Source organism: Xiphophorus hellerii, chromosome 14 (assembly GCF_003331165.1).
Source record: "Xiphophorus hellerii strain 12219 chromosome 14, Xiphophorus_hellerii-4.1, whole genome shotgun sequence".
Lineage (NCBI taxonomy): Eukaryota > Metazoa > Chordata > Actinopteri > Cyprinodontiformes > Poeciliidae > Xiphophorus > Xiphophorus hellerii.
Window position 1 is genome coordinate 22,508,014 of NC_045685.1, and position 24,968 is coordinate 22,532,981.

The window sequence follows — 24,968 nt, forward strand, 5'->3', positions numbered from 1 at the left end:
GTAAATGAACAGACATAAGAGCTATAAGAAACTGCTTCAATTATGAAACTGAATAATGTTAAAGATGTTTCTACCAAGAAAATTAAAATCTGTAAACTTGCAATAATTTGTTGGTTTAACCACATTTCATCATAAGAACTATTTACCAGATTATATAATTTGTTACTTGCACCACCTCACTGATTGCATTATGTTTATAGAACAAGAAAAAATTTATTTCTGCAATAGGTGTTGGCTAATTATTTAATTACCATACAATCAGGCGCCCCATGTTTGGCAACACTTGTTTTGTGTGCAAGTAATCTATAAAATTACCAGTTTGCTTTTCGAGTTGCCCAAACAAATTAGCTTGCTAGCTTTTTGTTTACATTCTAATTAACAGTTGTGTGTGTGTGTGTGTGTGGGTGGGTGTGTGTGTGAAATGTGCAAAGATTAAAAAGTAAAAGTTTATAGGTTAGCATAAATCACAACTACACGTTAACTTGACGACCACAATGGTAACTTAAAAAAAAACAATGGTAACTAAATTATGCTAATGAGATATCTGTCATTTAAACAAAAATCATGAAGCTATGACTACATTCTTAATTAAGGTGGATTAACAATGTTAAAAGTTAGAGCATATGAGCATACTGGGATAGAGAAAACATTATAAAACAGCATTTTAACTATAGACTAACGTTAGCGCGGGGGTAAAATCCGTTTGTTAGCCATTATGCTAACGAGACAACAACTAAGCAAACGGCGATGGAATTTTAAACTAAACTGTTTCAGTACACGTTTATTTTTCACAATTAATTTCTACATACCTTTAGTTGGCTTTCTTTCAGCTTACTTATACAAAATTAACCAGTTTGTCACTTTTTTTCCCTTTTTTTTTTAAACATAAATTATCAACTGTTAGCAGGTGAGCCAGCTTAAAAATGGCGACCCTATTTAGCCATATCCGGTTCAGGTGCTGAATTTCAAAATAAGAGCGTAACTGTTTACAATTTGGATGTTCGAGCGTTTACGGGGTGTCAAACTCCAGTCCTCAAGGGCCGCTGTCCTGCAACTGTTAGATGTGCCTCTGCTGCACCACACCTGAATAGAATAATTAGGTCATTAGCAAGGCTGGGAGAACTGATCTACACAAGGAGGAGGTAATTAAGCCATTTCATTCTAGTGTTTTGTACCTGTGGCGCATCTAAAAACTGCAGGACACCGGCCCTCGAGGACTGGAGTTTGACACCTGTGCTTTAGGAGAACCGGTGATCAAAACAAGAGATTTACTTATTGGTACTTACTTGTATATGTACTTATATATATTTTAATGAGAGAGAAGACAAACATGGTGTGAATAAGTATTTTATCTCAAGGACAAAGTCTAAATATATCATGGGTAGCATCCTAGCATCCTCTACCATGATTAGAGACAAAACACCAAACAAAATAGCTAAAGTAAAACATATAATAGAAAAGTAGGCTTCACACACATTGAGTTTTAGTGTAAAATTATATTTTATTTTACTTAAAGAACTCTGGATTTAAAATGAAAATTTTCATTATGACAAAAGAAAAAGGGAAAAACAAATCTCCCCTAGAGGCATTATAATTTTCTTACAAAAATGGCAATTGTGTCAGAAAAGTAATTTTACCTCAAAATAACATTTAGATAATCCAGAGCAATGCTTCAAAATTACTTCACATTGTGACAAATTGATTATACAAAAAAATGCTTCCGTTAGCTACACTTAACCAATTTGAAAATTACTGCTTAGATTAACTGACAATCATTAAAAATACAAAAAAGTGATGTTTCAGGAAAAATCAGAGAAATGTAAATAGAATGTATGTTCAAGTAATAACTGCATCATCAGTAACAGCTTCACATTCTTCATCAAAAACCAACAAGCTGGTCAAACAGGAAGATGTCCCTCAACTTTGGTTCAGCATTTTTGAAGGCTTTAGCTTCCCCCGCGTCTGGTAATATCTCTGAGAAGTAAAAGAGAAACAAACATAAAAACCAAGCAGGAGTCTCAAAGACGCAACAGTGGATCGGTTTCTAATGTGTTTTTATGTGAACCTGCAGGTTGTCGTAGTGGGTTTGGGTTTTGCAGTGCTGGTCGTCCTTCAGGTAGGAAACACAACACAGGTTACAGAAATACCCCCACTTACGGCTCACAAACTCCTTTCCTGAAGAGAAGAATAGACAAGAAAAATGTGTGAATAATGAGTAATTAATCAAACTTCACAGTGAGGTAAATAGAACTTTTATTATGAAATCTGGACATTAAAGGTACAACTACTTTAACACCAAGTCATGGACTCATGGCACAGTATGAGAACCTCTGGTGTTGCCTAGTGTTGAGGAAAAATGATTATTTTTAGTGTTTAATACAGTTAATCTTACGGCATGTGTAAAAGGTATATTCAACACTCTTATTTTGAACAAATTTCTTCATTTTGAACAGGTTTGTGTTAAGGATTCAGACAAACAGGGGCCAAATGCAGATCCCTCAATGGGGCCTCCCGCTGTGCGGCCAGAGCACACGAAGCCATAAAATTAGCATATCCTGCAGGGCAGAAGCACTGGAGCTTGGGGGAGAGACATCTGGTCTGTCCACAGCAGATCAAAAGCCTGCAAGACACCAACATCTGGGAGGGTGTGAATCTTAATACAACATAGAAGATTGAAACCACTAACATTTAATTTTTAAGACATTTTTCTAAGTATTAATACCATGTTTCCAGTTGGTCAACTAGAGGAACGCCTTAAGTGCATATATTAAAAAGACAAGACACACCTTTAGTATAAGACTTAGCGTCAGGAGAAAAAATTCAGAGAGCTGCCACTATTTTGCTTTTTTTCATCAGCTCTCTCCAAAGACGCGTCTTTGTTTTGTTTTTTGTCTGTCTTTGTCTTGTCTGTCTTTGTTAGTATAAGGTAAAGAATGCATATCTCTGTTCCTCTGCAGCTTTGGTGATTGATTCATGCGTTGCTTTGTATGGGATTAAACTCTGTGATTCTGTGACGTCAACGCGCAGTGTTGTTGTTTCACTCTGGCTGCACGCCGCCCGCTGAGAGGACCTGGAAGTAAGGAAGAGAGAGCCAAACGTTTTGTCCAAAGTTAATTTTAAATTATTCTTCCTTAATACTAGTCTGTACCCAGAGTTGGTTAGGAACTAGATACAGTTACATTTAAGTAACCTTTTTGAAAAAATATAAACTTTTAGGGGTATATTTACTACTCTGTACTCTTTACTTTGACTTGAGCAATTTCATTATGAAGTATTTCTACTCTTACTTGAGTAAAACGTCTGGATTTTCTACCCACTGAATGAAAAACAAACATGTTTTAACCAAAAATTCACCAGACTCACACCTGCAGTTTTTATGAAAGTTTTATAAGTTTTTATTGAAAGAAACTGACTTGGAAAAAATCCTTTTGTTTTTTTTATTACTTACATGAATTATTGTCATTTTGGTCCTAAAAATACCAAAATTCCCACCTACAAGTTGCATGTTGAATGTTTTCCGTTGCATATTTACAAATGTAATCAATGGAGAACTGGCGCCCCCCAGCGGTGAACATGCGCACTCTGGCGGAGATTTAAAGGAGAGTATCATTTTTCTTTGCAACTTTCAGGTTTGTAAAAGTGTGAGTGTGTGAATACTTTTGAAAGGTTTTATGTTTCATTGGACACAATGAAACAAATCTGGAAATCTAAATTCACACATTTTATGTAAATATTGCCAAAAAAAACGTCTCTCCATAAACTGCTTGTATAACAACATAGACAGTGTAACCAACGGTAACACATTCCAAAGATGAAGGAAAACTCTGTGATGTCACAACTAGAGTCATGCTTGTGATGTCATCAGCTCTCTATCTATGTAACAAACTTCTACCTTCTTGTCATTGCTTGCTGCACAACTGAGGAGTTCAGACGCACGCAAAGCGCTTTTACAGTGAGATTGTTAGCAGACTGATTTGAACAAGTATTATTTTGTCAAAACATGGCACATCAAAGCCAAAATTGTTCCATCAGTGATTTAGCCAAAGGACGTCAGTATGGGTGGGTAGGGAACAGACCTCCTCCCTTTGATTTCCACATAGAGATACAACGACTTGCCTCTCTTTTAAAAATGGAGAAAGCAAAATTGTTTGACCAGAACCAAAAGCTGGACGACACCCAAACAAAACTGGAGGAAACAAAAGCTGAGGTAGAGACGCAGAGAGCTCTTAAGGAGATTTTCATTGGCAGGAGCATCGAGTTGAAGAAACAACTACAGGCAATTGAAAAGGGCAACAATCCAGAGACTCTCAGCCCTGCAATTATCGATTCCGAGGTGGACAGCGAAACAAAACAGCAGCTGCAAGAGGACCTAGACACAGTGAAGGTAGATCATATTGCCACAGAGCGAGCGTTCATGTCAAGGATTGAGGAATTAAAAGATAAAAACAGAGCACTCCAACAAGAGCTGGACGACATGAAGGCTAAATACGAGGAGCTTCAGTCCAAATCTGAAGCAGACAGTGAGAGGAAACGTCAGGCTGACATGCAGATGGTCAATGAAGACAAGATCAGACAGGACCAAAATTTAATAGAGAAAATGTCAAAGGAGATCAGAAGCTTCAAGGTTACTGAGAAATGCCTGGTGAGAGAACTAGAACAGATTAATGGTTCATACCAAGAACTAAAGTCGAGGTATGAAGCAGATGTTTCTGTCTTTAAACAGCAAAACAAAGATTATCAGCAAGAAATGACTCATATGACAGAAGCTAATTTGGAAAAAACCAAGCATGATCTTATTGAGCTCATCAATTCACTCAGAGCAGAGAAGGACAACCTCAACCAGAAAAATGCAGAAGATATCGCTTTCCTCCAAAGGCAATCAACTAAGGTAATAAAACATCTGCAATCTGTTGTGGAATTCGCAACAGTTACTTACCAAGTACTAAAAGCCAGATATGAAGGAAATGTTTTGACTCTAATACAGCAGTTAGAAACATTTAAGCAGGATGTACATAAAGAGTTTAAAACTTATTCAGAGCAAAGGATGAGTGACCTGAAGATTATCACCGAGCTTAAAGCTGAGAAAGACAGTCTCCTAAAACAACTGACTGCTTTTCAACAACTTCCCTCCGGCTGTGAGCTTAACTCACAGCAGGAAAACATAAAAACTGAATTACAACTCAAACACGAATTAGGACCTGCGAGACAAAAAGAACCAAACGAGAAAGACACTACCCCGGAAAACAAGGTTTCTGACACTGCGTCCATGGATCAGGACCGTCTGACAGAGGAAACCCTGTCAGAAAACATTGATGTTCCTGATGCCTCTCCCAACCAGGTAAACGACTTTACGGAAAACATGCCGAGTAACATGGAATCCATGGACGTGACGGACCGCTCTGTGGAAAATCTGTCACAGGAACCAGTGGGGGCAGTCGCCAAGGAAAAATCAGTGTGGAAGAAGATACGACACTGTTTGGGGCTCAGAAAACCACAAATGTTCAAGAAGAAAAGCAAGAAAGCCTCTGAGTCAAGCGATTAGGAAAAAATGTAATTTCTGAACCGTTTGAAACCCCAAAATATATTTCTTATTTTAGATCCCCCCCAAAAAAATGACCGTGGGTTTTTCTCCGGGTGCTCCGGTTTCCCACAGATTTCCAAAACCATATAAATTAGGGTTATTGACCAATGTAAATTGTCCTCAAAAAAGGTAGTATTAATTTCTGGAAAATTTAATTTGCAAACGGTTCCGATTGGAGAAACATTTGTGGTGAGAAAAGCAAGAAAACCTCTAAAACAAGCAACTAGTTAAAGAGTCCAGGTCAGTCCTGAACCATTTTCAAAACCCCAAATTACATTTTACATTTTAGACTAAAAAACAAAAAAGGACAACACGGTGATGCAGTGGTTAGTGCTGCATCTTCACAGAAAAGCGTTCTTCATTCTCAACCAGGCGCCTCTTTCTGTGGGAGTTTGTCTGTTCTCCCCGTGTTAGTGTGGGGTTTTCTCCGGGTGCTCCGGTTCCCCCCAGGATTTCAAAAATTATTTAAATTGGGGTTATTGACTAATGTACATTGTGCTCAAAAAGGTATTAATTTCTAGAAAATTGAATTTGCAAATGGTTCAGATTAGAGAAACATAGTGAGAGTTGCTCTCCACAGGTTGCTCTCCACAGGTTGCTCTCCACAGGTTGCTCTCCACAGGTTGCTCTCCACAGGTTGCCCTCCACAGGTTGCCCTCCACAGGTTGCTCTCCGCAGGTTGCTCTCCACAGGTTGCTCTCCACAGGTTGCCCTTCCCCACCAGTTTCTAGATGCAGTCAAGGTTTTTTAATGGGATCCGTTTTAGTGGCCTTAGCATCTCGTCTCTGCTTTTTGCAGATGTGATGAGGTCCTATTGGCTTCATCAGCTGTGGGCAAATAATCTTTGTCGTAGGCCTAACAAGGCGAATGCCTGAACTGGAAAAGGAGGGGCCCTTGCTGTTGCTGTTGAGCCATGTTGCATTGCTTGATAGCTAGTTGTTGCCAGGAATAAACCCAGTCCTGTTTTTTTTCTTTGCAAAAGTTGTTCTCACTGTTGCTTTTGATATATTTTAAAGAAATGTTTGTCACAATAGAAGGAGCAAAGAGTCGGGGAGGAGACAACAGACCAGAGGCCAGCAGCAGGACCATGATGTAGGATCTTCTCTTACCTGAGAATAATTTGCTTAAGACGAGCAAATTATTACAGACACACAATTACTTATCTTAGAGATACGTAATAATTTGCTTATTATCTTAGAGATAATTTAATTATCTCTAAGATAATAAGCAAATTATTACTTATTACAGATAATAATAAGCAAATTATTACTTATCTTAGAGATACATAATAATTTGCATATTAATAATAATTATCTTAATTAATAAGATAATTATTACTTATCTTAGAGATACGTAATAATTTGCTTATCTTAGAGATAATCCACTTATCTCTAAGATAAGCAAATTATAACTTATCTTAAATATCAGTGATAATTTGCTTATGCCCTAATTTCCACAAGACTCACACAAACACAACCCTAATGCGCTTCATGTAAGTGGAGCACAAAATCAACACAATGCTTATGAGCCACACAAATGTGGACACGTTGTGTGTCTGACCCACACAAACACGCACAATGCAACACAGGCACACACATATATTCCTACATAGCTTATTTCTCACAAATGAAGTAAATCATAAAAATAGTAAAATAAACCCCAGCTAGTAGATATGAACGCTCCTCTTGCCGGTGCTCAGATTCTGTGTCTGTGACACCCAGAGGAGGTGAAATGATCCCATATGCCCCATTTATATTTTATTTGTAAATATTTCTGACAAAATGTAACTGTTGTTGCACCAATTATTACAGTAGTTTAATTTTTAGCTTCACCGCACAGTCACATTTAGATATAGAAAAATCCATATTGGAATATTGGAATATTCCAATGTTAGCTATTGGAACAGTTAGCAGGCCATGACGGCAACACTGTCTTTAGAAGACTGCCTGATACTGGATATTACGACATTTAATTTCTATTTACATTGAACTGAATTGTTGATTTGCTGATGCATATTGGAGCATTAAATATTTGATCAGTTCTGACATGTAGCAAGTGGTTAGTGGACACTTTTGTTGTTCACACGTTGATTGATATGATTCCTTTGGAGCTGAACACAGTTCCCCGCCTGCTGCTGTTTACTCAGGATGATTTGCGTTCTTGGATCCTTTCTCAGGAATCATAAATGTTTATGCAGGAAATTACAACACCGTCTCTGTCCTGAATTTCAAATATAGAGGAAGAGGCGAAGGATGAGACAAAGTCAGTTTTGCTTCGTTCTTTTCATATTTTTTTTCAGTCACTTAAGGAACCGCAAAACTAATTTTGTGGTAAAATTCTGCAGAATTCATGTGGTTTGTTTCTAAGTCAGATCAGGATAAAAAATTCAAGCTTATGATTTTTTACTAAGTGTCCAGATGAAAAGCTAACTGGGACTTAATGGCCAACATGGTGGAATACTTCAATAGAGGCTAAAAAGACGTTAGATAAACTGAATGCAGTTGACATAAACTTCAACTCCATGATGATCAAAACATTTGTTTTTGTTTTTTTTACTGATAATAAAAGAGTTAAAAAGTATTTTATTGTGATGTGATCTTCTATAAAGATCTTATCAGAAATAGTTTCTTTACTTGATGTAGAAAGATCATATGATTGTTAGAGAATAAATTCTCAGAAGGATGAAAGTTAGTGTCAGTTTAAACACAATCACGCTGAAAATGTTCATGTCAATGCAATATAATCCCGTGAGTCCACTATGAATAATTCAGCTCCTCTGGGGGAATCCCGAGGCGTTCCCAGCCGAGAGACATAGTCCCTCCAGCGTGTCCTGGGTCTTCCCCGGGGCCTCCTCCCGGTGGGACATGCCCGGAACGCCTCACCAGGGAGGCGTCCAGGAGGCATCCTGACCAGATGCCCGAGCCTCAACTGGCTCCTCTGGATGAGAAGGAGCAGCGGCTCTACTCTGAGTCCCTCCCAGATGACTGAGCTTCTCACCCTATCTCTAAGGGAGAGCCCAGACACCCTACGGAGAAAACCCATTTCGGCCGCTTGTATCCGCGATCTCGTTCTTTCAGTCATGACCCAAAGCTCATGACCATAGATGAGGGTGGGAACGTAGATCGGCCGGTAAATCGAGAGCTTCGCTTTTTGGCTCAGCTCTCTCTTCACCACGACGGACCGGTACAACGCCTGCTTGACGGCAGACGCTGCGCCAATCCGCCTGTCGGTCTCCCGCTCCCTTCTTCCCTCATTCATGAACAAGATCCCAAGATACTTGAACTCCTCCACTTGGAGCAGGACACCCCCCCCTGACCCGGAGAAGGCACTCTACCCTTTTCCGGCTCAAGACCATGGCCTCGTATTTGGAGGCACTGATCCTCATCCCGGTCGCTTCACACTTGGCTGCGAACCTCTCCAGCGAGAGCTGCAGATCACGACCCGATGAAGCCAATAGGACCACATCATCCGCAAAAAGCAGAGATGAGATCCTAAGGCCACCAAAACGGATCCCCTCAACACCTTGGTAAAAGGAGATAGGTAAAAACAATTGTAGCTAGGTAGGGGGTGTCTCTCAGAACCCCAGAAGAACAGGACTAACAATTGATGCTGAGGAGACGAGTCAGAGGATGAGCAAAGAGAGGTGTGTTTCAAGCTGAATACAAAGACAGGAGAAAGAATTTGATGGGGGGAGAGGAAGCAGGTTGGGTTGACCACTCAAAGAGCAGAAGACAGCTGAGGTGGCAAGTCTGATTATCCCACCAAAGAGCAGGAGGAGAAAGGTGTCTTTCAGACCAAGTGCAAAGTATTGGGGGGAGAGGAAGTCTAGACCACTAAAGAACAGCAGCCTTTCAGACTCACCAACAGTACAGGGCTGTGATAAAGAATTACAATAAGCCAATAACATCCACTCTATCTCATGACATCAAGCACTATGACCCACAGCGGAAAGAGGTGTCACATTCATTAACATATAAACCCCTCTCCCTCCCCGTCATACTGCTAATTATTCATGTTCATATTCATAACCTGTCATATTGAAGTTTGATGGGAGAGTGTATCTATGGTCTCTTATATGTACCCTGACCATGTCTAATGTATCTGGATCAACCCAGTTAAAGTTAAACAAACAAAATAACCAGGGTCACAGAAGAGTTAAGGTTATTGAAATTGTGAACTACATCTGAGGCTCTTGTGTAACTGACAATGACTAATAAAAGTATTTTTTTTGCTACGTGTCAGTGGGAGAACCCAGAAGCAGCTGCTGGAATGTATGGGATCCGGAGAAAAGAAACCATCACGCTTTGAAAGGTGAAAATCAATCAGAAAAACTATACATATCACATATTTACATGAGTTTTCCTCAAAAGTAAGATTCACTTTTTCATTTTTTAATGCTGAATTTTACATTTGGATGATCCTTCTCCTTAAAAGTAATAAAAACATTTGTACAGTAACTTAAAAAAGCAGATTTATAAAAGAAATTAAGTATTTTTGCTCAGCATTTCATTTGATAGTGAAGAAAAAGGTTTTTTTTTTTAAATCACTGAAACTAAAATCTTTGGTTTTTTGTTGAATGAACCAGAACCCACGGTCAGTCGGACTATGACCCCAGACAGTGTCGATCTTCTCCGGATCTCCTCACTGAAGTTTCCAAAGAGGTGACCTGACTTTAATCTTTATTATATCACAACCTTATAAGACAAAGAACAACCTTAGTAGTAATATGATAAAAAGTGAAAGAAATAAAAGACAGGCTACGTTCACACAGGAGGTCTTGATGCTTAATTAATGTTTTTGTTTGGTCGTTCATGCTACTTATTAAATGCGACATGAATCCGACTTCTGTGCAGAAGGAGAATGTAGACATCACCAAGTATATTTGGTCTAGTTTCTAGTGGTTATATTTTAGCACACTTGAAATAACACAAAACTAACTTATAAATAACTTTTTAGCAAGTTATAGGTGTTTCTTTTAGGTCAGTATCCTTAACATTGAAGAAAAAGTTCTAGTGGGATTAGCAGATTATTTGTCTTGTTGAAAGTGACATAATCTGCCAATGGAACTGGTACTTTTCCCCACAATTTTAAGGAATTACTAGTGATGTTACGTGATGTGCCGAGGCTTGGAGGCGTGTGTCGAGTAATGGAGGGGGCGTTTCCGTAAAGCGCGTATCGAAGCTTGCTTCATTTAGGGGAGGAGCCGAAAACGATGACGTCCGAAGCCTCGCTGCCCGGCTGTACCACGTGACTGCTTCGGGAAGTGGCTCCGATTTTGGCGCGGGGTTTGACAGCTTTAGAAACCCCACAGGCTCCATTCAAAATGTGGGTTGTTGTAGGCGAGTTGCGGTCAGTTGAGAGAGTGGATAGAGTTTTGATAGTTTGGATAGTGGTTATTTAGTTTGAGACAGTTAGTTTGGTGTTTGGACAGTTTAGGAGAGAGATAGATAGATAGGAGATTTAGGAGCGCGAGGACAGGATAGGAGTAGGATGGAGCCGGCGAGAAAGAGGAGGATTTCCCCTATGTGGGAACATTTCGATTTGATAAGCCCTAACAAGGTAAGGTGAACTGAACATTTGCAGATGCATTAGGTTTGCTTATGAGGAACTGTATTTTTCACTGTTTCTTATTTTCTGTAAAGGTGAGGTGTTTATTGTGCTCCAAGGAGTTGGGGTACAATAATAACACCTCATCCATGCTAAGGCACTACTGTACCTTGCATGAGAATAGGGAGGAAACTGCACTGTTAGCCTTTGCTGTATTTTTTACAGTTAAATACCACAAAATGCCCAGTAAAACTACCATAAGACATCTTTACAAGTAGTTACTGTAATTTGCATTGCATTATGGGTATAGTACATAGTATTACAGTAACTTACTGTATGTTTTGAATTTGCAGTAATTTACTGTTTACACATTACAGTAGTGGTGCTGTACTTATAATATACAGTAAGAATTATATTTGATTTCCAACGGTCATCATACACTGTTAGCCTTTGCTGTATTTTTTACAGTTAAATCCCACAAAATGCCCAGTAAAACTACCATAAATAGGGTGACCATATTTTCCGTTGGGAAAACCAGGACACGTTGGAGCGGGCGGGCGGGCGGGGGGCTAGGGGGTGGGTCTGAAAGCGGGGAAACTGCGCTTTCGCATGTTGTTGGGGTACTGACAGCCACGCTATCTATCTTCTGAACAGGGCTGCCCGCACTGACGCGGCTCAGGGATTACGTCACACGCAGCGCCGTGCGCAGTTCCTTAGTTCCTGTAAATTTATTGGTCCAATGAAGGTAATTTAAAAAACAGGACATTTCCTCACTTTCTAAAAAAAACCCGGGACGCCCGGGACAGGACGTGAAATACGGACATGTCCCGGGAAATACGGACATTTGGTCACCCTACCATAAGACATCTTTACAAGTAGTTACTGTAGTTTGCATTGCATTATGGGTATAGTACATAGTATTACAGTAACTTACTGTATGTTTTGAATTTGCAGTAATTTACTGTTTACACATTACAGTAGTGGTACTGTACTGATAATATACAGTAAGAATTATATTTGATTTCCAACGGTCATCATAGCTGCCTCATCGTGGTTCCCTGTTTCTGTATTTTTACTCCTTTAGTGGTTAACATATTTTTAAGGCAGAAAGAGAGCATGTACTTTTGTTTTTTTCACATCCTAACTAACATTAACATGCAGTTTATCTAGCTACGTCATCAAGCGTGGCTTCGCTTCCAACCAGCTTTTTCTCTCCAAGTGCAAGTGCAGCTCTGTCTCCGTGCTGTGGGCTCACACTGCTTCAGCTCTTCAGGACAGGTAAAAAAACACTTCTTAGAAAACTGTTTGAAGCCAAAACCTAGTCTGGAAATGTACATTTTAGATGGAGTTAATGTAGCTTATAGCATCATGCTATCATGCTATAACTTAGCATGATAGCATGAGCTGGTTTGTGCTGGTTAGCCTGGTAAAATAACGTTACCTTTACGTTACTAACTCTGGTGCATTATATATCAGGCATATTGCAACGTTATAAGTTACGTGTCTGTAAATGAGGTGAAAGAAAGGAAAATATGATGGTGTTATTTTTTGAGCTGGTTCGGAATTAACGTTAGCTAAGGTGCTAATTTTACCGCTGAAGGTTTTAGCTTGACTTTTGCCGCTTAAGTCAATAATCCAGATTATTTCACTTATAAAGAGATATTTTGCCCATGTCAACCATTTCCTGGATCCAGGTCTTAATTAACAATTGTTGTAATAAATTGTGCGTATCTCACCTAAAGGTTCATTAGGATTGAACGGAGGAAGTTTGACGTTTGTGTCGACACAAGATTTCTTTGATTCAGGTCCGGAAATCTCCATCTTCCGTTTGCTAGGGACTGAAAAGAAAGGACTGATTAACATAATAATAGTGTTGGAACTATTAAAAAAGGTCGTTCTGGTGGCCGCTCACTAACTTAACAATTACGAAATAGTTCTGTTTGTGTGGAAAATGTTTGCGTTCTGGGGTTTTTTTGGTATGGATTTTACTGAAGCACTTAAATATAAACTCAGCTCAGTGGGCTATCTGAGCCGTTGTCAGCAGGTTGCCATGGTAATGGACGTGGCTGTGAAACCAAACTTGTCCTTTTATTTTTATAAAATAAAATGACAAGCAGCCGTTTATCACAATGATTGTCAGCCCTCGGTGAAATCACGGATTTGCAGCGAACACATTTTTACAAGGTAAGAAAATGAACGTTCACAAACTTTATAAGTAAGTATGATTAGAAAGATAGCAAATATCGCATTATGGAGAAGGTACGTGTCTAACCATTGGTAACCATGGAGACAATGCCGCGCCGTCGTGTAGCCTAGCATGTATGGAAAAAACTGGTTAGCATCTCGTCTTTTGTTCGTTTTTAAGGCCGATCCGGTGTAAAAGGAAACGCTGTTTATAACACAGTGACATAAATCCTGTGGTGTGAGTTCAGGCAGAGTCGGTAATTTGATCAATACGTCAGGAGGGAGAAGGAATGGGTCGGTTTCTAAGCTAGCTGTTTCAGGCTTCTGTAAATACCGCCGTATATGATCCCCAACCAGGTGCGTTACGTTCACAAACAAATTAATCTGACTTTAACTAGAAGAAGCCACGAATAAACTGACAAAAATAACTTGGGAAAACCATTTCGGTCGTTATGTTTCCGACATCCATCATGGCGCCTCCAATGATTAAATGACGTAGTTGAAAAGTGTCAAAAGCGGCTAACAGGCGCTATTCAATCTAGTTACAGCAACCACGTAATGGACTGCAGCTCCACTGCCGTTATGGATTTTCTACTGTTCAGCTGCTAAAGCACTAACTACCTCTCTAACATTTATTGAAGCAGTTGGTAAATATTTTCTCTTTTTTTTTTACCTTTAGCGTCCTTTTCACATTCTTTCGGATTCTGCTCACCAGGAGATTCAGACTTCCCCCCTCTGGTGGATTTCCTCACTGAAACAGACGATAAATTAGGCGGCTTTTCTTGTGTTTAGCTGTTCTGGTGTCAGAATAAGAGATGGAAATCCGTCTGTCTCACCAGGAGTCATCCCCGCAGTGTTCTTGGCTCGATTGCGCCTCCTGGTGGTTGTGGCTTCTTGTTCCTGGTCTTCAGTCTCTGTGACGCTGTCTGAGATTTCTGATGATGGTTCCTGCTCACAGGTTACTGGTGAAACATCTCCAGAAGACATTTCTTCATTTTTGTTTTTTTCCTGTGAATCTTGGGCATCGTTCCTTCTTCTTGTTTGAGTTTTGTCTTCTTTTCCTTCATCTGGAGTTATTTTCTTTCCTCTGGTAGATCTTGTTGTGATAGTTGGTTCATTAGCGTCTACTTTATCTTGTTTTAAACATTTAGTTGATCTTCTAGCTGAGGTTTTAGTAACAGATTGATCCTCAACCATTTCGCCAGAGTCTTTATCTTCTTTCCCCGCCTCTGCTTCTCCACTGCTGTCCTTTGTTTGAGTCTCAGATTGTTTACCTGGTGAATTTTCTCCCTCTTCAGACACAGAAATGCTGGTTTCCTTGTTTGGTTTTACAGTCAAACCTGCATCTTCAACCTGCTGATGTTTGTCTTTCTCAGAAGCTTCAAGGTCATCAGTGGCTCTCTCCTTATCACAAATAGCTGCGTTCATCTCTTTGCCCTCAATGCCTTCCTGATCTACATCATGGCTAATCTCAGATTCTTTATTTGTTTCTTCATAACTTTCATCTACCCTGTCCTCTATGCTTTTGCCATTTTTGTCTTTTTGTGTCTTCTTTCTGGTAATCTCTCCGAGTGTTTTATTTGCAGAATCTGCCTCTGGACTCTGGCTTTGGTTGGTTAAGTCCAAGTTCTCTCCATCTGGTGAGGTCTCTGGTTCTGCTTTTCCCTCCTTGCGGTCAGATTTGACCATTTCACTCTCGTTTTCCTGTGACACCCTGACACCTGAAGATGATGAAAGAACTCCCTGAGTCTCTGAATCTGAATAAGAAGAGGGTTCGGGTGAGAGTCTAATTTTTTTAGATTTGGGTGAAGGTGATGAAGACGGTGAGCGCTTGTTTTTGGCGGAAGGCGTCTCGTCTGCGCTCTGCTCCTCAGTTCTCTTTTCGGGACTCTGTTTTGATAAAGATATGTTAGGATTAACAACAACAGTGAGCAACTGAGAAAATATCTTTAATGTTATTTAAAAATCATGAGGCTGAAATCAATCAAGGCACCTGCAGGCTTTTCAAACTCAAATTTAAGACTCTTTAAGATCATTATGAATGAAATTTAAGACCCATATCTCCAAAGAAATGCACAAACTTTATCCAGCCAACTGGCAATAAATTTGGACTTATCTGTGATATACACAAAAGCGCAAGCTAGCTTTAGCAATGAATTAGCGATAGCTTCAACTGTCTAAAGTCACATGCAATGTAGATGTCTGAATGCAAAACAGCAATTTTTTAATATAAAAAGTTATAAAGTACTGTTCTACTTGTATTAAAAATCATTAGATTTTATTAATTGTTTAGTTTACTGCTTTATTTTGAGCCATGTAAAAAAAAAAATCCATATTATACCTCTCAATAGGTAAAAGAAAAAGTAAAGAAAAAAATATCTAAATATATTATATTTATAACAAATGTACATACAGTAAATAAAAGGATTCATCCAATTATTTATTATATAGTAATACTGCATTTAGACATAAATAATAGCACACTGTTCATGTTGTGTTATTTTAAATAACTGTTATCAATATGTTTTATTGGATGGGCGTCTCAAAGACCAAAAATGCTTTGATATTAAAAATGTTTATAAATTTTTGTACACTTAAGGATGAAAATGTGAGATTTAAGTGTCATTCAATGTGGGAATAATTTAAGAGTTTATTTGGTGTGGGGAAATTTAAATGTTTATGAGTTCAGAGGAGCAGGAAATTATAAGATCTTGTTTCTTCTGCCTGCTGCTTTTTGAACAATGAATAATGTAAAATTGCATGTCAATGGACATAATTTTTTTTTCTCCTTTTTTTCCCTTTTTGTCTGTTTGAAATAATAAAATAATTTTTTTTTATCATTTCACTTTTTAGATGCACTGTAGCTCAAGCTATAATCACTGCAAAACAAGCATGGGACTGCTATTAAGTAAACCTAAATAAAATAAAATAAAATAAATAAAAACATTTAGCTTGAAATGGAATGAGAAGAAGAAACTTAACTCGTATAAAAAAACAAAAAGTCACCTGTTGTCTTTGTGTGGAGCTTCTTTGTTGGAGTTTGAACTGAAGAACCAGAGATTTAATCGCATTGAAACTGTTCATATCCATTCTAGGAAACTCTCCGTTTTCGTCCTTTGACTGGACCAGACTTGCGGTTTCCGGCGCAGAGCAGCTTGTTGAATCTGCTTCTTTTCCATCTGCTGTCTCCATGTCAGACACAGCTGATGTGGAGTCGGCCGTTTTCTCAGCTTCACGTTTCTCATGAGTCTCTGCATCACCTGATCCTGCTGTGGGTTCAGCAGAGGGAACGGGCTCAGCAGAATCTGGGCTTGTTGCCTTGTTATCAAGAGGCGGTTCTGGACTTTTCACAGCACTGGGATCGGTGTGGTTTCCATCTGGGTCCAGTTCCAAATCTACTGGGATATCTGGGTAACCCAGAAGGCGAAGTTTTCTGCTCTTTACACTGAAAGTGACATCAGGAAAAACTGGCTTACTCACAGAAAAAACAAAACAAACAAAAAAATATATGCAATATTCATTTCTATAGTTTGAGATGTAAAAAAATTAATCACTATTCAGACCTCAATCAACCTCATGGTCCTAGCAGAGAAACGACTTACCATCACAGGAAAACCGCTTATCGTGACCATGCTAACTAGCCTAGCATTCATGATAGGCTATGCTAGCTGTAGAGTAGCAGACAGAAAGGGGTGGGAGATTAGCAGTACGAAGAGTGACTGACAGGACTAAGACCCTTCTCCTGCATCTGACTGACAGATTAAACTATCATAGTGACAATTTAAACATGAAAAAAATGTTTTAACATAAATTAAATACTGCAGCTTTAGGGGCACTATCTGTATGCACAACAATTTTGACATTTTCATGCAAATTTTGACTTGCTCTGCAATATTTTGCATAAAATTGTCTCAGTGCTGCCATCTTTGTCACTAGTTGGTTTTTGAAAAAAAAAAAGTTGCTAGAGGGCTCCAAAAAATTTGCTAAATATAGTGACAGTCGTTAAGGTAGCAACATGTTTCGCTGGCCCTGACCCCTCTGCTTATCTCCACACTTGGCCACGCCCCTAAGAGTTTCTTGGCTCCGCCCACTTTGGAATTTTTCTAAATTTTCCAGTTACACTTTAAAATCACCTCTATGGAGTCTGATTAACTTCATATAAAGCTACAGCTTTCCTCGGGGGATTTTCTTAATATTTGCTCCTTCACGTCCTTTTAGCTGGTTTGCCAAGAAGTTCCAAAAGATCAAAACAATCTCATTATATAAATGTATCAGTCAGGAGAAAGATACTAAAAATAACTCCAGAGCCATAACATCCAAATAGTTTATTAACCTTTGGTTAAATTACAGGACGTAAATACTTACGGTTCAATGGGTCCAACTTGCTTCCTGCATAAGGACAAAGAGAAGCTACTTTCAGGAAGAGAGAGGTTTGATCTAAGACTTGACTTCTATAAGTGAAACTCCTGAACTTACCAATAGTCACATTTTTCACACAATTTTGGTAGCAGCATGTTCTCCACTACCTTTGATACTCCGCTGGATGTTGTCATCTCAATATAAATCTGTTAAAAGATAATCATGGACAAAGAAAATTGATAAATGAAAGATGACCATAATACGTTTGCAGTTTATGTTTTTAATATAAAAATGATCAAAGCACTTACTTTGAGAAATAAAAAGTGTAACTAAGTATATTATTTGCATTTAATTTTTTATGTTGATTTTGACAATAATGAAGGAAATTGAGCCTAAAGATGTAACATTTCTAAGAGAGACAACTCAAGAAATTGTCCGACCGGAATGAGCCATCTATCAGCGAAACTGGAAACCTAAACGTTGTCTTAATTACAAGAATAAAGTTATGGCATTATTAAAATAGAGACACCATATTACTAGCAGGAAGTTGTAAAATTATGAGAACAAAAGTTATTTTAATAAGAAAAAACACTTCAAGATCTGAAATGATCAGCTCAGCAAGTCCATCCGGTTCTTCTTTTGAACTAGACAAATTCATTTGCACAACAGTTTCAAATTTCTACCACTAATAATCTTTTAACACATCAGCATCAAAGTAAATAAAACTTTCCTGCCAAGTATAACTTGATTGCATTCCTTAATTTGACTTTTTTCACAAAATCTTTACTTCATTCTCATAAATTCTGTCTTTATTCTAAATTCACTGTAATATTATGACTGTTCCTGTACTATTACGACTTTCTTCCCTGTCTTGTCGCGACTTTGTTCCTGTATTATCGCAACTTTGAAGTATAACTCAGATCAAGCAATGTCGTACCCGGTCAGCAAGCGGCAGGAAGTTGGTAAACGTAGCGATGTTCGCCACCTCATCCATGACCATCATGACGATATGCTTGTCAAACGCTGAAACCTCGATGCAGAGCAGCCGCTCCTCCAAGCCCTCTGGTTTTGGGACAGGCTGGGAAAACAAAGCAACATCTTGGTTTTCCACAAGTAGCTGATTTGGAACCGTAAACTAATAACAGAAGGTGATAAAATCACTCACAGTGTTGCTCCATTTCATCAGAGTTTTGTACAAGGTCACCTGTAAAAACATAGCAAGAACACAAAGTAAACATCAACAGGACAAAAAGCAGGAATGACTAGAAGTGTGATTATAATTGTGTCCAAAATAAAAGCTACTACTTTAAGACTAAAAGACTTGTCATTGTAAATACTTGGAATATGGCGCTTACAAAAACTGGTCTGTGTTAAATTGTCAAAAGTTGTAACCACCAGCACAAAAGCACTAAACCAATGCAGAAGCTAATGCTAAAGCGCTAACTTGTTTTCAAATTATATCTGCCTTTGAAAGAGCACCAATTGAATTTTGACATTATAATTTAAATGTTTTCCCTTAGATATTTTATTTATATTTATATCTTGTTATCAAGTGTCCGTGTTTTATTTTGTTTCTGTATGTTTCTTGCATGCAGAAACAAATGGTGGGGGCAAAAAAAAGTCTTCACCACTTCAAAATAAGAGCGTAAACTTGAAAAATTATTAACAGCTGAGAATAAAAACTTCACAGATGTCGAACTTTATTAAACTGAAAGATTACAAAACAACCAAGTAAATAAATACTTTAGAATTCATCTGGAAATTTTATTTAGGGGAAGTTAAGTGTGATAAATGTGGTCAAGGATAGCAAAAGCACTAAACAAAATTTTTTTTCCAATATTAGCAGAAATGTGCCAACCACTGGGGTGGTATATCAAATTATCTGTGGGAACTCTAAGTTTTAATACCTCGTCATCTGGAAAGGGGAAATTAGTCCGCACCAAATAGGCGTAGATAGTGGAGCCTTTGAAGGTATGTGGCTTTGTGAAGTAATCTGCAAAAAAGGTGAAGCAAGCACGCCAGCTCTGAAAGCACACGAACGCCTAGAGGTGAAAAAATGAGAAGAGAGTCACATCAAAACCATTTTTTATGAGCCAGGAATGTTTCAGACAAACGTCAATATTTCTTTACCCTCTTCTGTAGCGGTAAAACCATTACATTGTAGTAGAGTGTGTGAAGATTCTGCACATGAAAATATTTCCACACCAGCGCCGCTACGTCCTTGTGTGTGTAGGTTTCATTTGACAAACCCGTCACCATGATTTTTGGTTCCATGAAATGTTTCGACAAACATTTCTACAGAGATCAAGATAGAAAAGTTAAACAATTATGCAAAGAAAAAAATAACTACAAGAACAGAAAGTGCTGCAGATTAAACGTTTTCTTAAATCCATTTAAAATGAACAAAATCAAATGGAGCAAAACAATAGAATAACAGAATGCAGACTATATGAAAATCTCGTGAACAGAAAAACTCTTACCTTCATGTTTTTTATTGAAGACCTTTTCAAATAAGCTGAGAGTAAGAAAACAAAATCTAATTATAAAGTGAAAAAAGTGAAACATACAAACCTAACCTGCAGAGAACCATAAAAGATAAAATTTTAATATTTAAAAAATTTTTCCATTTGTATGAGTTTCCCAAATCAGACTGATGAACTAACTTTAGTTTGCTCTGATTTTGCAGATCCAAACCCAGTTAGCCTTTCAGCTGAAGTTTCTTACTGAATGTGGTTTAATTAAAACAATTCTGCAAACAAGAGTGGGCCAAAATTCAGCAGTTATCCTGCCGACAGAGGCACCATCAGGTACTCATAAAGAATCAGAGTTGTTTGGGTAGTTTTATTCCCTGCTTTATAAAATAAATCCTCATTTGAAAACTTATTTTTCTGTTTAGCCAGGTTAGCTATACTACGATGCTTATAAGAAGCAATAAGAATGTAATAATTCTTGATATATTTCTATAAAAGTAAGCAAAAAATAATATAATTCGAAAAAAAAAAAACAACTGACATTTAGTAATCAGAAGTAAAAGTCACATTGCTATGAGATGCGTTAAATTTCTCTGAGTTTACCTTACCTGGGATGTTGAACCAAGGAGATGCAGTAGGGAACAAAAAAGGTCTAGTTGTCATGGTAACCCAAAATGGTGCCCTGGAACCAATTGGGATGGCCGCGTTTGGTTTTGGGATGGCTGCATTCGCCACACAAAGGCTCCTGTTCGGCAAAGCCAGTCCTGGATGTCTTGGTGCTGCAGGGAGACAAAAACATTAATTCTTCAAATAAATTTCTAAATAAATGTTCTCGTCAAGTTTTCTGACATTTAGCAAACAGAAATAAGTTAGGTAATTCTAGCTAAGCAACAAGAAATGTTTGGTCTGATTTAACCTCAGATGGTGAGAAAAAAATTATTTAAAAAAATCTATATATACACAGATGCTGGTCAAAAACTTATAATATAAAACAGTTGATTTAAATCAGTAATTCCATACAAAAAGTGAAACTTGTATGGAATATTTATATGTTACATACACACTGTTATATTTCAAATTATTTTTTTTTCTTTTAATGTTGATAATTATAACTCACAACTAAGGAAAATCCCAAATCCAGTATCTCAGAAAATCACATCTTCCTCTTCATAATACACCATAGATTTTCTATTTAGTTACGGTCAGGAGTTTCCTTGTCAATTAAGAACAGGATCCTTAAACTAGGCCCAGGTGCATTGACACTGTGTGCAGGTGCCAAGTCATGCTTGAAAATTAAATTTGCATCTCCACAAATTTGGTCAGCAGCAGGAAGCATGAAGTGCTCTTAAACATCCTGGTAGATGGCTGCATTGACCTTGGACCTCAGAGAAAACACAGTGGACCAACACCAGCAGATGACATGGCACCCCAAACCATGACTGGACCTCCTCTCTTCCTCCAGACTCCAGGACTTTAACTTCCAAAGGAAATGCAAAATTTACTTTCATCAGAGAACATAACTTTGGACCACTGAGCAGCGGTCCAGTCTTCAGCCCGGGCAAGATGCTTCTGGTGCCGTGTCTTGTTCAAGAGCGGCTTGACAACAGGAAAGCGACAGCTGAAATCCTTGTCTTTCATCTGTCTGTGTGTCTTGGTTCTTGAACACTGATTCCAGCTGCAGTTCACTCTGTGAATTTTCCTCACATTTTTGAATGGGTTTTGTTTCACAATCCTCTCCAGGGTGCAGTTATCCTGATTGCTTGTCCCCTTTTTTGCCTTCGCCTCTCTATGAATGTGTTTGCACACAGAGATCTGTGCACAGCCAGCTTCTTTACACAAGAGCGTCTTGCCCTCTTGTACAAGGTGTCAAAGGTCAAATTAAAAGCGTTTGCAGGTGTTTTGAGTTAATTGGCTGATTAGTGTGTGGTCTTCAATATTGAACCTTTTCACAATTTTCTAATTTTCTCACATACTGAATTTGAAGTTTTCATTAGTTGTCAGTAATAATCATCAACACTGAAAGAAATAAACATTTGAAATATATCAGTCTGTATGTAACAAATTAATATAAAATATAAATTTTACTTTTTGAATGTAATTATTGATTTAAAGTTTTTCATGATATTCAAATCTACCATCTCTGACCCCCATTTATACACTTCACTAATAAAGTTTCGGCTTTAAAACTTGATGAATAATAAACATTTTTTGACATTTATGCCCATGGAATTGATGGAGCCGTACCACTTTTTTAAGTTATCTTACCACCTTTTTTTTGCAAAGTCAGGAGAAATATTCCTTCAATTTCTTTGACTTTCAGTAACAGCTGCACAATGAGCACATTAGTTAATGTTTTATGTTGTCTCACAAGGAGGCTTCTTCACTGTTTTAAGACTCACGCTTTGATTTGTAGGTTGTCACTGGTAGCCCCAGCCTGTATATTTTGTACGAGCGCCGATCCTTCAGGAAGCTGTGCCAAACTCCGATCCGATCAGCGTCAAGAAAAGTTTGAAATTCAACAAAAACCTGAAACGCCCAAAACAGAATGTCACATTTTCACACAAATATCTATAATCGAGAGTGTGTTTGTGTTTGTTTTTTACCTTGTTGAGCAGCGGCAGGTAGTTTATAACACTCTCAGTCTCTTGCAACTCTTCTCTGAGATCTTTGGCTTCATTTACTGAGATGTTCTGGATGTAAACGACTTCTGTCCGACTGCAGTAATTCTGTAGATGCTGCTAGAGAAGATCAACAAAAGAATTGGTTTGCTGCCAGAAATGTTTGAGTCGTGGTGAACCAATACTTTCTTTGTGGTTTTATCTATATGAAATAATGGAGTCAGGGTGTTGTGAGATACTTACAGATTTGGTGAAACTCATCAAGAATTTATAAATGCCAAACTGGAAAAAAAACAGAATAAAAATCTGAATGTCATCTGCAAACATAGTTAGGTTTGTTGAACTAAACTGTATTATTGTCGACAGTAACATCATGCGGATTTAACTTTTTCTTGATTCAAGCACATCAGCGCAACTCAAAAATTGCTAGAAATGTATCACTAATGCAAAATTTTAGATAAACTTACTAAATTCGAGGGTTCTTTGCGTTTTATGACACCGAATTTGAGCTTGGACCCTTTGAAGAGGATGTCCTCCTCCGAGGACATCAGTTTTTGCACTGCCTCTATATTTGGAAGAACAACAAATGCCTGAAAGGAAAAAACAACAACAAAAAAGTTATTCACAGAAAAAAATAGATCCGTTGAGAAAGAAAAGTAAGAATGGCACTTACTATTTGAGACAAAGGAAGGATGAAAATTTTGTCATCGTCACGCTGAATACCAAACGTCTGGAGCAGAGCGAGGACTTCAGCTTCTGTGTAGCAGCTGTCACCAAACTCTGGCAGGTTTTGGATGACCAGAGTCGCATCGAGTGAAAGCAACTGGAGACAAACGATAAAAACTTTATTCTAGAGCAACTAACATTTAGGGGGAATTATTATACGTAGCATTTTAATTATCAATTTAACAGCCGTAACTGAGGTTCCCCTTTGCATTCAGAATGTTAAAAATACAAAATATCACCACAGTATTCAGAAAAGTCAAAATCAGTTGATTTCATCGTCATGAATTATCTACAGCAGCAACGTTCTTGGTGTCTGAGCTAAATGAGTGATGGATGGTTTAGCATCATTTTGATTTCTCTTTCAAGCTTCACATGTGAAATATTAGCTTAAAGAGAAATGTCAGGGACAAAGATGTGCCATTGTTCTCAAAATTATTTCAATGCTTCATTCACTGCTGCTTTGTTTTCCTGGACAAAGTCCCCCATAAATTTTCACCGTGTGAACTGGTGGCTTCACTATCACTGCTTTGGTTGTAGGGCTGGACAATAAATCTATAACAATATATAAATATTGCGTGATCTATATCAATAACACGTCCGATGGATTATTTCATATTCAGTGTAGACAATATTCACTGAACTCTCACGACTAGCTAAGCGAGGTTGGTGGAATCAAATCACTCACTCACTCTTTGGTTACCTAGCAACAACTCTCTCACTCTTTGGTTACCTAGCAACGACTCGCTGAGTAATAGGCATGGCAGCAGTTTAAGGTTTTGCATCATAACTGTGGATAAAACGGTTAAGGTCATGTTATCAGTTTGGTAGTACTTCAGATATTTATAACTAATAATTACCGATAGCAACTGATATAAAACACTTTTATTGTGATATATTTTTCAGCCATATCGTCCAGCCCTATTTAACTTTTGAACTTGCTTAAGGTTTGTAGATTATTTCATGTTTCTGATGTATGTTTCTAATCAGGACAATAAAGTCATGGAGGTGATAACTGCAGAGCCCAAACGCAAATATATCAGCATAAACTGAATGAAAAAACAACTTTTCTGCAACCAGAAAAGACAGGAAAGAAACACAAACAAAACCTATTATATTTATTTTTTTATATAAACCCTTAACATGTTTTTAAAATTTCATTTTTAAAAGGATTTCATAAGGAGCATAGTTTGTTTAAGTATACTTACTGTTGAAGGAGAGATGCACACAGAGACCCAGTCTGTTAACAAGAGCCAGAGATTAGTAAAGAGCCAAACTGGAACGATTCAACAGATACCGCCGAGCTCTGCGGTTCTTACCGAAAATTGTTGTCATGTTCAGGGAATTTTCAATCGTTTCTCCAGGAGTTAAATCAGATGAATATGTGGAAGCAGTTTTGTCAGATGCAGGAACTTCAGTTGTCACAGCGGAAACTTTCTGGTCCTTAAATGCTAAAAAAAAAAAAATTGTTTATGTATCAAAAAA

At 38.0% G+C, this 24,968-nt stretch overlaps 1 protein-coding gene across 3 annotated transcripts in view; it reads right to left on the minus strand.

Moving 5' to 3' along the window:
• Nucleotides 1–1,577: 1,577 nt before the first annotated feature.
• The window catches only part of LOC116732250 (uncharacterized), a 58,165-nt gene continuing 34,774 nt past the window's right edge, over nucleotides 1,578–24,968 (minus strand). For 2 of the 3 annotated variants that reach the window (XM_032582290.1, XM_032582291.1), the window contains exons 44-64: nucleotides 24,803–24,934; nucleotides 24,692–24,723; nucleotides 23,434–23,583; nucleotides 23,228–23,350; nucleotides 23,004–23,042; nucleotides 22,746–22,880; nucleotides 22,542–22,668; nucleotides 20,751–20,921; nucleotides 20,152–20,186; nucleotides 19,802–19,966; nucleotides 19,579–19,713; nucleotides 18,837–18,875; nucleotides 18,609–18,749; nucleotides 17,789–17,877; nucleotides 17,678–17,701; nucleotides 16,319–16,757; nucleotides 14,149–15,202; nucleotides 13,986–14,063; nucleotides 12,865–12,966; nucleotides 2,066–2,175; nucleotides 1,578–1,974 (exon numbers count right to left, since the gene is read on the minus strand). In XM_032582290.1, the coding sequence (XP_032438181.1) occupies nucleotides 1,918–1,974; nucleotides 2,066–2,175; nucleotides 12,865–12,966; nucleotides 13,986–14,063; nucleotides 14,149–15,202; nucleotides 16,319–16,757; nucleotides 17,678–17,701; nucleotides 17,789–17,877; nucleotides 18,609–18,749; nucleotides 18,837–18,875; nucleotides 19,579–19,713; nucleotides 19,802–19,966; nucleotides 20,152–20,186; nucleotides 20,751–20,921; nucleotides 22,542–22,668; nucleotides 22,746–22,880; nucleotides 23,004–23,042; nucleotides 23,228–23,350; nucleotides 23,434–23,583; nucleotides 24,692–24,723; nucleotides 24,803–24,934 (3,377 nt within the window). In that variant the 3' untranslated portion in view covers nucleotides 1,578–1,917. The remainder of the gene's footprint in view (nucleotides 1,975–2,065; nucleotides 2,176–12,864; nucleotides 12,967–13,985; nucleotides 14,064–14,148; nucleotides 15,203–16,318; nucleotides 16,758–17,677; nucleotides 17,702–17,788; nucleotides 17,878–18,608; nucleotides 18,750–18,836; nucleotides 18,876–19,578; nucleotides 19,714–19,801; nucleotides 19,967–20,151; nucleotides 20,187–20,750; nucleotides 20,922–22,541; nucleotides 22,669–22,745; nucleotides 22,881–23,003; nucleotides 23,043–23,227; nucleotides 23,351–23,433; nucleotides 23,584–24,691; nucleotides 24,724–24,802; nucleotides 24,935–24,968) is intronic. The other variant, XM_032582292.1, reaches the window with a different exon arrangement.